Consider the following 15,935-nt stretch of genomic DNA (forward strand, 5'->3'; position numbering starts at 1 on the left):
AAAATATATGAATAAAAATAATAATCTGCAATATAGCTCCTTATAATGCCATAAAGTGTGATGAATCTTTTTATCATCAAAATTTTATATATCCTTAACTGCTTTATAGCTAGTAAGAGATCACCATTATGAAGTTATAAAACTTGTCACTTTTTAATGCAGACAGTTCATTTTTATAGAATCATCCATCAGATTTCTAGTTCTTCATAAAACTTATTCCTTGCCTTATGAATATTTCAAAAAAAAAAAAAGATTTACAGTCAACACTGGAGTGCCAGGTTGCATTACCTTTTTTTAAATTTTTTTTAAAATTTTATTTTATTTGTAAACTTTACAATATTGTATTAGTTTTACCAAATATCAAAATGTATCCGCCACAGGTATACCTGTGTTCCCCATCCTGAACCCTCCTCCCTCCTCCCTCCCCATACCCTCCCTCTGGGTCGTTCCAGTGCACCAACCCCAAGCATCCAGTATTGTGCATCGAACCTGGACTGGCGACTCGTTTCATACATGATATTATACATATTTCAATGCCATTCTCCCAAATCTCCCCACCCTCTCCCTCTCCCACAGAGTTCATAAGACTGATCTATACATCAGTGTCTCTTTTGCTGTCTCGTACACAGGGTTATTGTTACCATCTTTCTAAATTCCATATGTATGCGTTAGTATACGTATTGGTGTTTTTCTTTCTGGCTTACTTCACTCTGCATTACCTTTTAAAAAACAAGTTAAAACAAACTTTTCTTTATGATTTATTAAAAAAAACTATGTTTTATGATTATGATCCTTAATCATAATCAGTGCAAATGAATCTCAAAAATAAATAAATACTAGCTGTAATCAGCACTCTGAAAAAATAATTTTCAAGATGATGTTTTTACTTTCTAAACTTCTGTATGTTTTCTTAAAGACACAAGTTTATATATGTAAACAAAATGGGGTTAATATGAAAGACTGTTTTGTGTTTTCATTTCATATTTCATAAGAATGTTTATTTTAATGGCCACAAAATATTACAGTATATGTGATCATTTAACAAACCCCCTACTGCTAGATATTTAGGCAGTTTCCAATAATTTGCTATTATAAATAACTGTTAAATAACCTTGAAGCTGAATGTATTTTTTGCAAACACTCTCAATCATTTCTTTCAGATAAATTCTCAGATGTGGAACTGCTGAGAATCAAGTATGAACACTTTCAGAGGAAGCTGTCAGGCTGCTAACCTACCCTCCAGAAATATGATGCCATTTCTACTCCCACTCATTTCCCTGCACATTCACAAACCCTAGGGTTATATCTTTGTTTTAATCGACATTAGTTTGAGTCCAAAAAGTGCAATCACTTTCCTGGGACATTTTGCTGGAGACACAACAGCTCGAGGCTCCTTTCCTCCCACATCTGCCCACTCTGGTCCTCGTGCTCTCACTTCTCAGATTAAACTCCCAAAGGCCGGCTCTGAGTCCATCACTCCACCCTAGGACATCTCTTCTACAAAACTGTTCCCACTGACCTCTCCATCCTTCATGTCCGCAAGTCACCTTCCTTGGGGTCACTTGAGAGTTTTCAGGGTTGAACATGAACATGTCTGCTGCACACCTGGTAGCTGATTTTCCTGAATGCTCTGCAGGTGCCTAGTTCTTCATTCACTGGATCAGGGCATCATGCTTTTGCTTATGTTGACACCACCTCCTAAAGAACTTTCACATGCATTTCTGCTGAATGCATCTCCACCTGCTGAAACTCTAACCACACATCATTAAGTCTGTCTCACATGCCTAAATCCTTGGAAATGTTCTCTCTGTCCCTCATGTGGGCTTGGCCCAACCCTAATAGATGTTATGTCATTTTTGTAAAAACTTCTATAAAAATTGTGACCACTTTCAATCTTATAAGACTAATATAGCCATTTTCTTGTTTCTTCAGATGAACTGTCCATGTTGACAGCAGAATCTGTATGGGATTTGATTGTCTTATTTGTATTACCTGTGGTGTCCTGAGACAAAGCAGCTTCCATTGGGAGTTGAGATTTTTAACTCAGGCCAGACAAATTTATGGAGAATCTATTACTGTATTATTTAGGTATATGATAAGCTGGACAAAGATAGACACAGCAGATGGATCCTACAGCCATAAATACAACTTCCAATGGCCAACATCTCTTTTCTCATGGAATATAAAACCTTTGCAGTAAAAGTGGTTATGGTCATTTTACACCCAATGAAACAATGATCATCTTTATCCAAGGAAATTACTGTGATCCCCATGCTGGGTGCTTTACATGTCTTATCTTGTTTAAGTTGTACAAAAAACCCTACAGGTACATCCTATGGCTTCCATTTTGCAAAAGAAAAGATTCAGGCTTAGCTAGATGAATTAGTCTGACTGAAATGTCAGAGCCCATAAGTCACGGGATGGGACTCAAATCCACATCTTCAGGCTCTTCTCCATGTGCTGATGGCCTCCTTATCACCTGGATGGCGTGGCACCTTATCTTGTTCCTCTGTGTAGCCAGAACAAAGAAAGTGGGGAGGAGTGTAGCTGCAGTTAAAGGCACAGGCCTAACATAGAGATCCTACATCCAGAGAGTTAAAGCATGATGTGGACACAGGCATGTACCTGGTGAGTGGGAGCAAGAGTGTGCCTGAGGTCAGGTGGGCCAGCTGTCAGCAGGAAGAACCAGCACCCACAGCTGGGCTGAGAGAGAAACCTGCAGCTGAGTGGGGCACATGGTGCCTGGGGAACAGGCTAAACAGACCTCATGCCCTGCTTGGGGCAGCAAGATTCATATTTCATCCCGTCAAGTGGTGAAAGAGCCACACGTACACACAGCAATCTGTGACTGCCTCACTCAGCTTTCTCCGACTCCAGTTCCAGGCAGGGCTGAGCCTGCGGGAAATTCCTCCGTCTCTGGAGGTGACTGGTATGAGGAAAACAGGACACAGGATGAAAACTGCTTTTGATGAAGACAGACTCCACTGAAAAGATGCAAAGAAATGCAGTGGAATCACACAGAATTAGATTATACTGCAAAGGCCAGATTTATAGAATATAAAAATAAGTAAATCTGTACAGTAAGTGGCACAGAACTTTCTAGAGCCTCATGCTGAGTCACAATAAGGATTTACGTGATTCATGAGCTCAGTTTCAAACTGTCAAAGGATACTTTTTGGAAATCACAGGTCATCAGTCATCAAAAACTGCCCATGGGAGAGAAAGGACTTTACTAGGAGGTCCTATTTAAACGCAAAGCTAAGAAAGTGATATGAATGGGGCTGAGACTCTGCATTTCTAAGAAGCTCTAGGAGATGCAGGTGCGGCTGGTCCTGTCACCACAGTCTGAGCCACAAAGATTTGGGAAGTCTGCAGGGGAAAGGGGACAAGCTCAGAGTGAAGGGAGGAGTTTATAAGAAAACATTATATAAAAAGATAAAAAAATATAGAAAACTAATATTTTTGCACATTATACCAAGGTCTAGCAAGCATCTGTAAAAATGTATCATCCAAGTAATAACTGTGAGCAAAAACAAACAAAATTAATCTACCTCAAGAGCTGGAAAATGCTTTAATATTGCCCAGGAGGACTCTTAAAAATGATCAAATCAACCACACAATCATCTAAATGAAAAATGCAGCCCATGGTCAGAAAACCAGAAAGCATAAGATGCTATTTACCTCATTTTTTTTTTTTTTTTTTTACATTTTTGATTGAGCTGGGTCATGATTGCTGTGTGCAGGCTGTCTCTAGTTGTGATGAGTTTGGGTTACTCCTTGTTTCAGTGCATGGGCTTCTCACGGAGGTGGCTGCTTTTGTTGCTGAACACAAGTTTTAGTAGTTGTGGTATGCAGGCACAGTGGTTGTGCCACATGGACTTACTTGCTCTGTGGCATGTGGAGTCTTTTCAGACTAGGGATTGAACCAGTGTCCCCTGCACTGGCAGGTGAATTCTTCTTCACTGCAAAACCAGGGAAGCCCTGGCTCTTTATTTTCACTTGGTATTTCTTGGTATGAAAATTCACTTGGTAATTCACTTGGTATGAATTAAAATTCTGCATAGTACCTACCACACTTTCCTATTGACTGTAACTTCCAGGAATCATGACAGCAGATGAAATGAGGGAAAGAGAATAAAGCCCCCTTCTGCTGGGCTGGCTCACTCATATGTCCCCTCCACCACCCACAATAGCCTCTCTCAATCAAATCCAACACCAAAGGGGTGCCCTGGAGTAACAGGGGCAGAGACAAGTGAGCAGGAGAAGAAACCTGTGATGTACACAGGTGGAGTGAAATGGATGCATGAAGGGTTTCATCTCCCAACACAAAAATGAAGCTAATGGTGATACTGTGTCAAGTTTCTACAGTCATTAATTCAGTCTCAAAATTTAATTTGCCCTCAATCATTTTAGAATCTCAATAATCCTATGATTTGCAGGCTTTAAGAAAGAAGAATAAGAATCTGCTATGTTCCTAAGTTATACTACAGAGTTTCTTAGATAATTCATATTCTATGCCTTTGGGGAAAATTTAAGACAAATGCGAGTTAACAGAATTACAATGGAAAATCTGACATTGTCTGACAGTAAACAAACATTGCCTTCAGTGCTCTAGGGGACAGGATTATAACAAGAGCTGTGGTTAATGTTTTCCTGACATAGCAGTTCATCTTCTTCCTGACCTACAATGGAACTGGAAATAATGAGGACCAGCTTTTGCCTTGTGACTATGTGAAGCATTCTCTGGGTAGCATTTGGGGATTAAGTTGAATATCTATTTTTTTTCATTTTTATGTTACAAGGATATCATTCACTAAATTACAGTCACAGTCCACTAGATGGTCTGTGGTGGTGAGAGTTTTAAAGAGCAGTTCTTTCGGTTGCTCAGAGTTGTCTTGTGTATGTGGGTGTGTTGGTTACTGGCTGCTCACACCTGTGTGCTACTCACTCTCGCAACCAGCAGTCTCTAAACACTCTCTCTGTGCCCTGCAGAATGCCACTTTCTGGAGAACAAGGATGAAAACAAGATGCTCTCTGATTTTAAAAACCTCAAGCTACTTACTGTGAAATACAGACTCCAAATTATAAAGCACGTTATAGTTGCTATCTTTTATTTTCATTATAGTAAAATTCACATAACATAAAATTTAACTACATAACCATTTTTAAGTAGATAGTTTGGTGTTCAGTATATTCACATTGTTGTGCAGCCAAGCTCGAGAAATTTTTTGCCGGCTAAAACTGAAGTGCTATACCCATTAAACAAACAACTCCCCATTTCCCATCCCCCAGTCACTGGAGACCACCATCCTACTTCCTGTCTTCTTGAATTTGACTACTCTAGGAATCTCACATAAGTGAAATTAGAGTATTCAATCCATTTGTGTCTGGCTTACATCATTTGGCAAGATGTCATGGAGGTTTATCCGTAGATCAGAATTTCCTTCCTTTTTAAAACTCAATAATATTTCATTGTAAGGATTTAGTTCCTTCCAACTTTCTATCTTAAAAGAAAATATAAGACACTAAGGAAGAATTGAGGGTCTCAAAGATGTGTTAAATTAACTCAAAAAATGAGATGTTCACCAGCCAGATGATGGAGTGAACAGGTCTCTGAGGTGGAGGGGCAGTGTGCAACTGAAAACTGGAGGGCATGGTGTTTTGGGAGAACCTACACAGGACCTGATTGCAGGGATGTGTGTAAGTCAGGAGACATAATGGCTTCAGTGGGAGATGGGGAAGAGCTTCCTACCACCTTGTCTGTTCTGGTTTAGTCTCTTCTTCAAGACTCTGTCCTGGGCCCAGCTGAAAGCCTCAAGCTGAACATGAAAGGAACATCACCAGCAGACATGGACACTGGCAGGTCCAAGTCACAGCCTCTCTGCCATCTCCCATTTGGATCTTCCCTGCTCTCTTCAATTTGCTTTTGACTTTGAGCAAGTCTCCAGGCCCTGCCTCCATCTGAGGCTCTGGTTCCTCACCCCTAACTGGGTCATGATTCAGGCTCGTCTCTAATGGCTACAAGCTCACCTGACGGCCCCCACTGGAGTGGATTTAGGGCTGTGGTCTGGTTCCAGAAACAGCTCAACCCAGGCCGGTAAGGATCGGATTTGTGCTAAAGAAAGAAGCAGTCTGTGGGTGGGAGGGCAGGGGGATGGCAGCTCAGTGTGGGTAAGTAGAGGACAAGTCCACAGCAAAAACCCAGAGACAGAGGAGCAGGCTGCAACCAGAGCACTATGGGAGGAAAAGAAGATTTCAGAAACACAAAGAAGAAAAAATGGGAGACTTTGCTGGTGGTCCAGTGGCTAAGAACCTGTGCTCCCAGTGCAGGGGCCTGGGTTTGATTCCTGACCAGGGAACTATTAATAGATCCCATATGCTGCAACTAAGAGTTCGCATGCCACAATGAAGATCAAAGACCCTGCGTTTCACAAGTAAGACCAGCACAGCCAAGTAAATAAATAAAAATATATTTAAAAAATAAAAGATGGAAAGGAATGACATATTGCAGAGTTAGGAACAGGGAGCCAGGGCAGACTAGCCAGACTTCGTATGAATAATTAGGTGTCACATATAGTGTCCTGGTTTAGGTTAAGATTGAGCCCTGGAGCCCAGGGCCCTCCAACCACCATGAAGGAGCTGGGGACACAGGGAAAAAATGCTGGTATTCCCATTCCATGGTCAGTTTCCAAGAAAGATTCAGGGACAGTGTCACTGATCTAATCTGCATCTATTAGGAACAAAGAGTCCCCCTGTACACAGACAAGGAAGCCAAGAGCAGAAGTGGTGCTAAAACTTTTGCTGGATTTTAAAGAGGTAAATGGCTTAAACTAACCTTTTCTCTTGGGTCAGTGGATATTCCCAGCTTCTTCAGTACCAGAGGCCCATCCAAACTGTACCTGAAGTTCATATTATTTAAGTTAATCTTTCCTTTGTGGGGCCAGGATGGTGGTGGACGATACTTATATTCCCAGGGTGCTTCTTTCTCAAGGTTTGTATATTCAATTCCTCTTTCTACTGAAATCATCTGAAACACATATGACATCAGATGAGTTAGTGTCAGAGAGTCTTATTTATGGATGATCAGAGACTGTAAATAAAACTTTCTGCTTTTCTATGGTTCAGAAAATCCCAGGTCTCAGCATCCACAAAGGACAGAAGTAGGAGTCTGATAAGGCCTTGGATGATTTGCAAACTTGTTCATCATCTTCAACACTTTTATTTACAACTATTCCCTTCCACTTTATATTAAATGGTAAAATTTTATAGATCCACCTTTCACATCTGAAGAAAAAACAAGAGAATATTTTCAAAGAATAGAATACTTATGGACACTAATCAGTATGTGTGGCTATAGAAGGGCCATGTGTTACAAAAGAACAGAATTGGACAGTCATAACGCCTCATTTTAATAATCAGTCACTGCCTACTCTGCTAGAAAGCTGACATGGAAAGACTTCGTTTTTCTCCCTTTAGGAGAAGACACAATATTCAAAAGTGTATAATTTACATACTAACTGCTGCTGCTGCTGCTAAGTCACTTCAGTCATGTCCAACTCTGTGTGACTAAGGCTTCCTAAACAACCATGACTCCACACCTTTGAGAGCACATTCTGAGCAGGAGCCTATCCTACCAGGAAGAAGGGCTGCCAGCAAATTCAGGTGTTCAATACATACAAGAATAAATGCTAAAATGCGGGGAGGGGTGGAGGAACACATTAATTAAATAAACCTCAAAATACTGGATTCTTTTCTTCGACCAGAAATGAGAAATTACCCATTAAGAAACTAAGGTAAACAAGCTTCTAAGTTAATAAACAATTAGCCTATATTCTCTCCAGAATTTCAGAACCTTTATCCTATGAGACATTTATTGTGTCTGAAGCCAGTCTGTGATGAATATAAAACTTTCTGACATAGTATACATAAGTCTGGGAAAAGATATATATATTTTATTTTACATTAACTATAGGCAGATGGGGGAGAATGCAAAAAAAAAAATCTTTGTTACCTATGATGTAAAATTTACAGTATTATTATTTTACATAAGAATTGCTTCTATACCATATAACATCAAGGAGACCTGTAAAGGCTAAGAACAGAAAGATAAACATCACCATGTTCTCAACTTCGGCACTTTGCCTGACGCACCACTGGAACATCCCCATGAGTGTGAGAGTGAGACAGGACCAGGCCAACCTGCCCGAGATCCAAAGCTAAATGAGGAAGAAGAGGAATAAAGTCAGTCTCCTTCTCAACCCCTCACACAGGTCCTTCTGTCACTTTACAAAGAAGACTCCTTTATTTTTATGATTTTTATTGGAGTATAGTTGATTTACAAAGATGTGTTAGTTTCTGGTGTACAGTAAATTGAATTAGCCATACATATACATATCATCCGGAGAAGGCAATGGCACCCAACTCCAGTACTCTTGCCTGGAAAATCCCATGGATGGAGGAGTCTGGTAGGCTGCAGTCCATGGGGTCGCTATGAGTTGGACACGACTGGGTGACTTCACTTTCACTTTTCACTTTCATGCATTGGAGAAGGAAATGGCAACCCACTCCAGTGTTCTTGCCTGGAGAATCCCAGGGACGGGGGAGCCTGGTGGGCTGCCGTCTAAGAGGTTGCACAGAGTTGGACATAACTGAAGCGACTTAGCAGCAGCAGCAGCAGCATACATATCATCCACCCTTTTTAAAGTTATTTTCCAATATATGTCATTACAGAGTATTAATTAGACTTCCCTGTGCTATACCATAGGTCCTTTTTAGTTACCTATTTTATATACAGTAGTGAGGGGACGTCTTTATATTTAAATCATTTGCATATAATCATAGTATTACTCATATTACTTCTGTTGATTGAAACCATAATACAGTAAAAAAAAAAAAGAAAGAAAAACAAAAGAAACCCACTTTGAGAGACTTTCCTCGTGGTCCAATAGCTAAGACTCCTCACTCCCAATGCACAGGGCCTGGGTTTGATCCCTAGTCAGGGAACTGGATTCCACATTCCACAACTAAGACTTCACATGCTGTAACTAAAGTCCTGCCTGTCTCAACTGAGACTGAAGATCCCCCATGCCCCAACTAAGACCTAGTGCAGCCAAACGAATAAATATTTTCTTAAAATTTTATGAATTTAGAAAGAATTAACAAAGTTGTTCCTGTTGCATCACTGTCATGTCTGACTCTTTGTGACACCATGGATTGCAGCACACCAGGCTTCCCTGTCCTTCATTATCTTCCAGAGTTGTTCAAACTCATGTCCATCTAATCAGTGATGCTATCTAACCATCTCATCCTCTGCTGCCCTCTTCGCCTTCTGCCTTCAATCTTTCCCAGCAGCAGGGTCTTTTCCAATGAGTCAGCATTTTGCATCAGGTGCCCAAAGTATCAGAGCTCCAGCTTCAGCATCAGTCCTTCCAATGAATATTCAGGGTTGATTTCCTTTAGGATTGACTGGTTTCATCTTCTTACAGTCCAAAGGACTCTGAAGAGTCTCCACTAACATCACAATTCAAAAGTATCAGTTCTTCAGCCCTCAGCCCTCTTAAGGGCTTCCCTTGTGGTTCAGCTGGTAAAGAATCTGCCTGCGGGAGACCTGGGTTTGATCCTTGGGTTGGGAAGATCCCGTGGAGAAGAGAACAGCAGCCCACTCCAGTATTCTGATGTGGAGAATTCCATGGACTATATAGTCCATGGGGTCAAAAAGAGTCGAACATGACTAAGTGACTTTCACTTCACAGACTTCTTAATGGCCTAACTCTTACATCTGCACATGACTACTGGAAAAACCATAGCTTTGACTATATGGACTTCTGTTGACAATATGATGTATCTGCTTTTTAATATTCTGTCTAGGTTTGTCATAGCTTTCCTTCCCAGAAGCAAACATCTTTTAATTTCATAGCTGCAGTCACTGTTCAAGTGATTTTGGAGCCCCAAAAAATAAAATCTGTCACTGCTTCCACTTTTTCCCATATATATGCCATGAAGTAATGGAACAGGATGCCATGATCATTGTATTTTGAATGCTGAGTTTTAAGCCAGCTTTTTCACTCTCCTCTTTCATCCTCATCAAGAGATTCTTTAGTTCCTCTTCACTTTCTGCCATTAGAGTGATATCATCTGCATATCTGAGGTTGTTGATATTTCTCCTGGCAATCTTGATTCCAGTTTGTGAGTCATCCAGCCTGGCATTTTGCATGATGTACTCTGCATATAAATTAAATAAACAGTGACAGTATATAGCCTTTTCATACTCCTTTCCCAATTTTGAACCAGTCTATTGTTCCACCTCCAGTTCGGTTTCTTCTTGACCTACATACAGCTTTCTCAGGAGACAGGTAAGGTGGTCTGGTATTCCTGTCTCTTACAAAATTTTCCACAGATTGTTGTGATCCACACAGTCAAAGCCTTTCACATAGTCAATGAAGCAGATGCTTTTTTGGAATTCCCTTTCTTTCTCTACGATCCTATGAATGTTGGCAATTTTATCTCCATTTCCTCTGCCTTTTCTAAACCCAGCTTATACATTTGGAAGTTCCCAGTTCACATACTATTGAACTGGGAACTACTATTGAAGTTTTGCTTGAAGGATTTTGAGCACAACCTCACTAGCATGCAAAATGAATGCAATTGTATGGTAGTTTGAGCATTCCTTGGCATTGCCCTTCTTTGGGATTAGAATGAAAACTGACCTTTTCCAGTCCTGTGGCCACTGCTGAGTTTTCCAAATTTGCTGGCGTATTGAGTGCAGTACTTCAGCAGTATCTCCTTTTAGGATTTTAAATAGGTCAGCTGGAATTCTATTATGTTCACTAGCTTTGTTCATAGTAATGCTTTAAGTCCTACTTGACTTCACAATCCAGGATGTCTGGCTCTGGGTGAGTGATTACACCATCATGATTATCCAGGTCATTAAGATCTTTTTCATACAGTTTTTCTGTGTATTCTTGCCACCTCTTCTTAATCTCTCTGTTTCTCTTAGGTCCGTATCATTTCTGTCCTTTATCGTATTAATCCCACCTGGATTGAGATACACTTGACAGTATTATATAGGTGAGGATCATGTCATTATTCAGATGTTTACCCCTATGCTTCAATTATCATTATGTAATTTCACTTTCTACATCCAAAGTAGCTTCAGTTGAAACCATAAAAACAAGGCAATGGGTTCTAAGAGCTAGTGCTTTTAAGTCTAAACTATGACTCTCACTGTTCCATTATTAAAAGTTATGATTAAGTGTTATTACTATGGAGTAGTTAGGGACAGTGAATTCATGCCACATTTCAACAGCTGCTCATCTGGTATCCACACAGCAGTGAGGATACTGCTTTTGCAACAGAGAATCTTTCTCACCCCAGTACACCAGACCCCTACAACCAAGAGATCCAAGTAGCCCTAAAGCTAAAACCTAAAACCTAATTTGTACAAAAAGCTTAATAGTAAACTTGATTCTCTCCTCCCAACTATAGGACACTACCTGGAATGTTCAGAAGTCAGCTTACTACAGTTGTATAGACTTCAAACAATTTAAGAAAAATAAAAAGATAAAAGATTTCAACAAAGACTTACTGTAAATAAACAAACAAACAAACTACTCAAAGCAATCTACAGATTCAATGCAATTCCTATTAAATTACCAATGGCATTTTTCACAGAATTAGAACAAAAAATTTTTACATTTTGTATAGAAACACAAAATACCATGAATAGCCAATGCCATTTTGAGAAAAACAAAGAAATATGAAGCTGAGAGAATAAGGCTCCCTGTCTTTGTACTATACTACAAAGCTTCAGTAATTGAAAGAGTATGCTACTGTTACCAAAACCAGAAATATAGATCAATAGAACAGGATGGAAAGTCCTGAAATAAACCCAGGCACCTTCAATCACCTATGGCAAAGGAAGCAAGAATATTTTGATCAAATTCAAATCACAGCTAGATTTAGATAAAGAAATTCTTTATTCGTTCTTTCATCTAGGTCCTCTCAAACACGCCTCCCTCCAAATTCTTTTGGCATATCTCCAGGTGGAAATTGTTCACAAGTTTTTAAAAACATGTTGATTTACAATAATGTGTTAATTTCAGGTGCATAGTACAGCCATTCAGTTATTTTTTCCTGACTACATTCCATTACAGGTTATTACAAGATACTGAATAAAACTACCTGTGCTTTACAGTATATCCTTGTTGTTATCTATCTGGCAATATTAATAGTAGTGTGTCTATTAATCCCACACTTCTAATTTGTTCTGCCCTCCCTCCATTTCCTCTTTGGTAACTGTAAGTTTGTTTCCTATGTTTCTGAGTCCATTTCCATTGTTAATACAGATTCATTTGTATTATTTTTTAGATTCCATGTATCAGATCTGATCAGATCAGATCAGTTGCTCAGTCGTGTCCGACTCTTTGCGACCCCATGAATCGCAGCATGCCAGGCCTCCCTGTCTATCACCAACTCCCGGATTTCACTCAGACTCCCGTCCATTGAGTCAGTGATGCCATCCAGCCACCTCATCCTCTGTTGTCCCCTTCTCCTCTTGCCCCCAATGCCTCCCAGCATCAGAGTCTTTTCCAATGAGTCAACTCTTCGCATGAGGTAGCCAAAGTACTGGAGTTTCAGCTTTAGCATCATTCCTTCCAAAGAAATCCCAGGGCTGATCTCCTTCAGAATGGACTGGTTGGATCTCCTTGCAGTCCAAGGGACTCTCAAGAGTACACCACAGTTCAAAAGCATCAATTCTTCCATGTATAAGTGATATCATATTTGTCCTTCTCTGACTTACTTTACTAAGAATAATATTCTCTAGATCCATCCATGTTGCTACAAATGGCAATATTTCATTCTTTTCCATGGATAAGTAATTATTGTTCACTAATTTTTGAATCAGTAGCATTCTAAAATTTAATTCTCATTAGAGTCCTCACCACCCTGAACTTTGATGAACTACCTGTATTTTGTCTCCACCTTAGATGAGTAGCCTAAGGGCTGGGATAGTGTCAGTACATCCCCCACCATGGAGCAGAGCCAGACACAGGACAGGGTGAGATGAGTAAGGGAGGGGAGAGTCTGCTGTCTCCCCCATTCTGGGCCTCCCCTGCACCTGCGCCAGGAGCCTCTGTGCGGGTCATGGAGCACCCAGCCCTGACCGCCCTTGTGCCTTCAGGACCTGCACAGCCAAGGAGTCCTTGAACAGTCTTGACTTCTGCTCTGGGAACATGATGAATGTTTTCATAACTGCCCTTCTGGATCTCTGAACTGTGACATGATCTAACATGTCCCCTTTGTACATTGTTCATGCAAAGAGCTGAAAGTGATTCATGGTGCTTTTGATCATCCAGTTGTATACCTGTGTTTTCATTTCAGCATCCATAGTGCTCTCTCTCTTCACTCTATTGACTAACTTTTTAGCTTCCTATTACTTTGTGCTTATAAGAGCAACATAAACTCAGATTGAGCTCCTGCTCCAAATAATAAAGACTAGGGACTCTGTTTAGGCCTTTTCTGAACCCAAAGGTGCCCCAAACTACTCTCAGAACTCAGTTTGGAAAGAGGGTGCTCACAGGGATGATGCAGGTGAATTCCAGGGCCCATCACTCTGTCAGGAGGATGCTGAGAGTCCAGCTCCAGAGAGCACAGAAAACTCACTAGAACCAGGCTCTTGTTTCCTGAGCAAATGTTGTGATACCAACACTATTCACCACAGACAGGTTTCTGAGATGGAAGTAGACATAGATGTGGCTGTTCACCCAGGGAGAGTCCTGGAATAAACTTTTCACCTTGGTCTCCCTCACCTGCTTCCCTCATCAGGAGTCAGGAGATCAAAGCTGCAGGTGATTCTTTCCAGCAGGGAGGGAGAGTGGGGTTGAATTTAGAAACCAGGTGTCATTTCAGCCTTGAACACCAGGGAACCTAAATACCTCATCACTTACCTCACCTCATGCCCAAGAGTTACAGGCTGAGGGTATCTGAACCCATGAAAAGTCATCCTATTTCTCTCAAATCCCAGTTGTGGGTGAGCAGGATGCCAGTATGAGTGAACTCTGATGCTCTTTTGCCCAAAGTAACATCTTTTTTCCCACAAGCACTGAGCTCACTGTCCTGAAGCAGACTATGTCACAGCCACAGCGTCATCCCACAGTCACAGACACACGTAACCCTAGAGTTCACATGACTGATGCCTGTGTTTCCCACAACCCTGAGGACACTTGGGGACACACCCCACCAGGACTGCAGATCTATGCCGGCAAGGGGACCCTGGGCTGACAGCCCTGCTGCAGGTTATATTTCAAGCTATGTGAGACCTGCTAATTGTGAGTAAGTTCTTGATTCCCTCATGTTCAAGGTTCCAGTGCCTTTGGTCATGGCCAGCAAGTACTTTACAAGCATCGATTCAAGAAATCCTCCTGAGAACTCCAGAGACTGAGGGATTAAGGGCACTCAATGCCCAAGATTAACTATATTAACCCACCTAAGTGATAGACCTGGGTCTGAGACCCAACTTTCTGATTCCCAAGGTTGTGCTTTTAATAACAACAGCAGTGTCTCAGAGGGAGAATAACCAGGGTTAAGGATGCCCATGTGTGACGATGTGCATTTTTCTCCAGACTTTGTTATTTATGTGCAGAAAAACCTCAATTCATACTCCGGTACCATCCAACATCCTTCACCATTACTGTACATCTTATTAAGCACCTGAGGTTGAACAAAGTTCCTGGAAATCTTGTATGAGAACTCCTTAAATCAGCAGACTTGAGTATCCATGGTCCTAATACATCTGACACACATAATAACCCACCCATAGCAATGCTCATAGCAGACACTGCAGGTTGATCCCAGTACTTTTTCATACAGAACTTGAATATGGCTTCATCATTCACACAGTGCCAAATGCCTTCTGGTCATAGCAGTCAGGTATCCTTCTTTTTTGCTGGTGGCTCCAGCAGGGACCTTAAGATATACTCTCACTCACTCAGTCACTCAATCGTGTCTGACTCTTTGTGACCCTGTGGACTGTAGCCTGTCAGGCTTCTCATGGGATTATCCAGGCAGGAATACTGGAGTAGGTTGCCATTTCCTCTTCCAGGAAATCTTCCGAACCCAGGGACTGAACCCATTTCTCCTGCGTCTCCTGCACTGGCAGGCAGATTCTTTTATCACTGAGCCACCTGGGAAGCTCTGGGAAAACAGCAGTGTTATTATGTACGGCACAGATCCACCACCTTGAGTGAGTACATAAACAGTTCTAATGAACAGGTCACCACATGTGGTTATCTGAGATGTGGGGGAGGGGGTATCTGAATTGAATTTAGTGTGTAACTTGTTGCAGCCTACTAGGCTACAAGAAAATCCAAATATTCCACAGAGATGATGCTAAAGTTCTCAGACTCTCCACCTCAAATACTGAGAAAATCCTGTACTGTTTCTTGAAAAAAGCCTCAGGAGGGGCCCTTCTACCCACTTCCATATGGATGGGAAATGGCCCTTCCTCAGGCAAAAATATCTGTCAAGTGTTCCTTCTGGAAGAACCTCTCACTAAATGTACCAGAGAGCTGCTTTTCAGCAAGATTCTTGAATTACCCCATTTCATGGGCAGCCTCAAACCATAAGATGCCTGAAGCCTTGTCTTCACAGAAGACTGGATGGAGCTCATCACTTCCTCTTCTGCCTTCCCAGGTCCTACCATCAACCAAGTCACATCAGCACATCACACACACCTGGTATCTACTGCTCTCCATCCATCCAGACACCTCACAAAATTAGACTAATGAGATAAATTCAATTATTTCATCATCTGTGATTACTTGTACAATAGAATATTAGTCATAAAATGTGATCCCCATTATTCTATTTTTTTGGCTGCACCTTGCAGGATCTTAGTTCCCTGACCAAGGATTGAAGCTGTGCTCCCACAACAGAAG

At 41.1% G+C, this 15,935-nt stretch overlaps 1 protein-coding gene across 2 annotated transcripts in view; it reads right to left on the reverse strand.

The window, feature by feature from the left end:
• Positions 1-15,935, reverse strand: part of LOC109566912 (ATP-binding cassette sub-family C member 4-like) — a 727,713-nt gene that overhangs the window by 353,089 nt on the left and 358,689 nt on the right. Inside the window, exons 30-31 of one of the 2 annotated variants that reach the window (XM_070799904.1) lie at positions 8,118-8,216; positions 6,926-7,027 (exon numbers count right to left, since the gene is read on the reverse strand). The exons of the other annotated variant lie outside the window; for it this stretch is intronic. Coding sequence (XP_070656005.1) covers positions 8,125-8,216 — 92 coding nt within the window. The 3' untranslated portion in view covers positions 6,926-7,027; positions 8,118-8,124. Of the gene's footprint in view, positions 1-6,925; positions 7,028-8,117; positions 8,217-15,935 lie in introns of those variants that run through there. 2 annotated transcript variants of the gene reach the window in all.

The sequence above is a fragment of the Bos indicus genome, chromosome 12 (genome assembly GCF_029378745.1).
Source record: "Bos indicus isolate NIAB-ARS_2022 breed Sahiwal x Tharparkar chromosome 12, NIAB-ARS_B.indTharparkar_mat_pri_1.0, whole genome shotgun sequence".
Taxonomy (NCBI): domain Eukaryota; kingdom Metazoa; phylum Chordata; class Mammalia; order Artiodactyla; family Bovidae; genus Bos; species Bos indicus.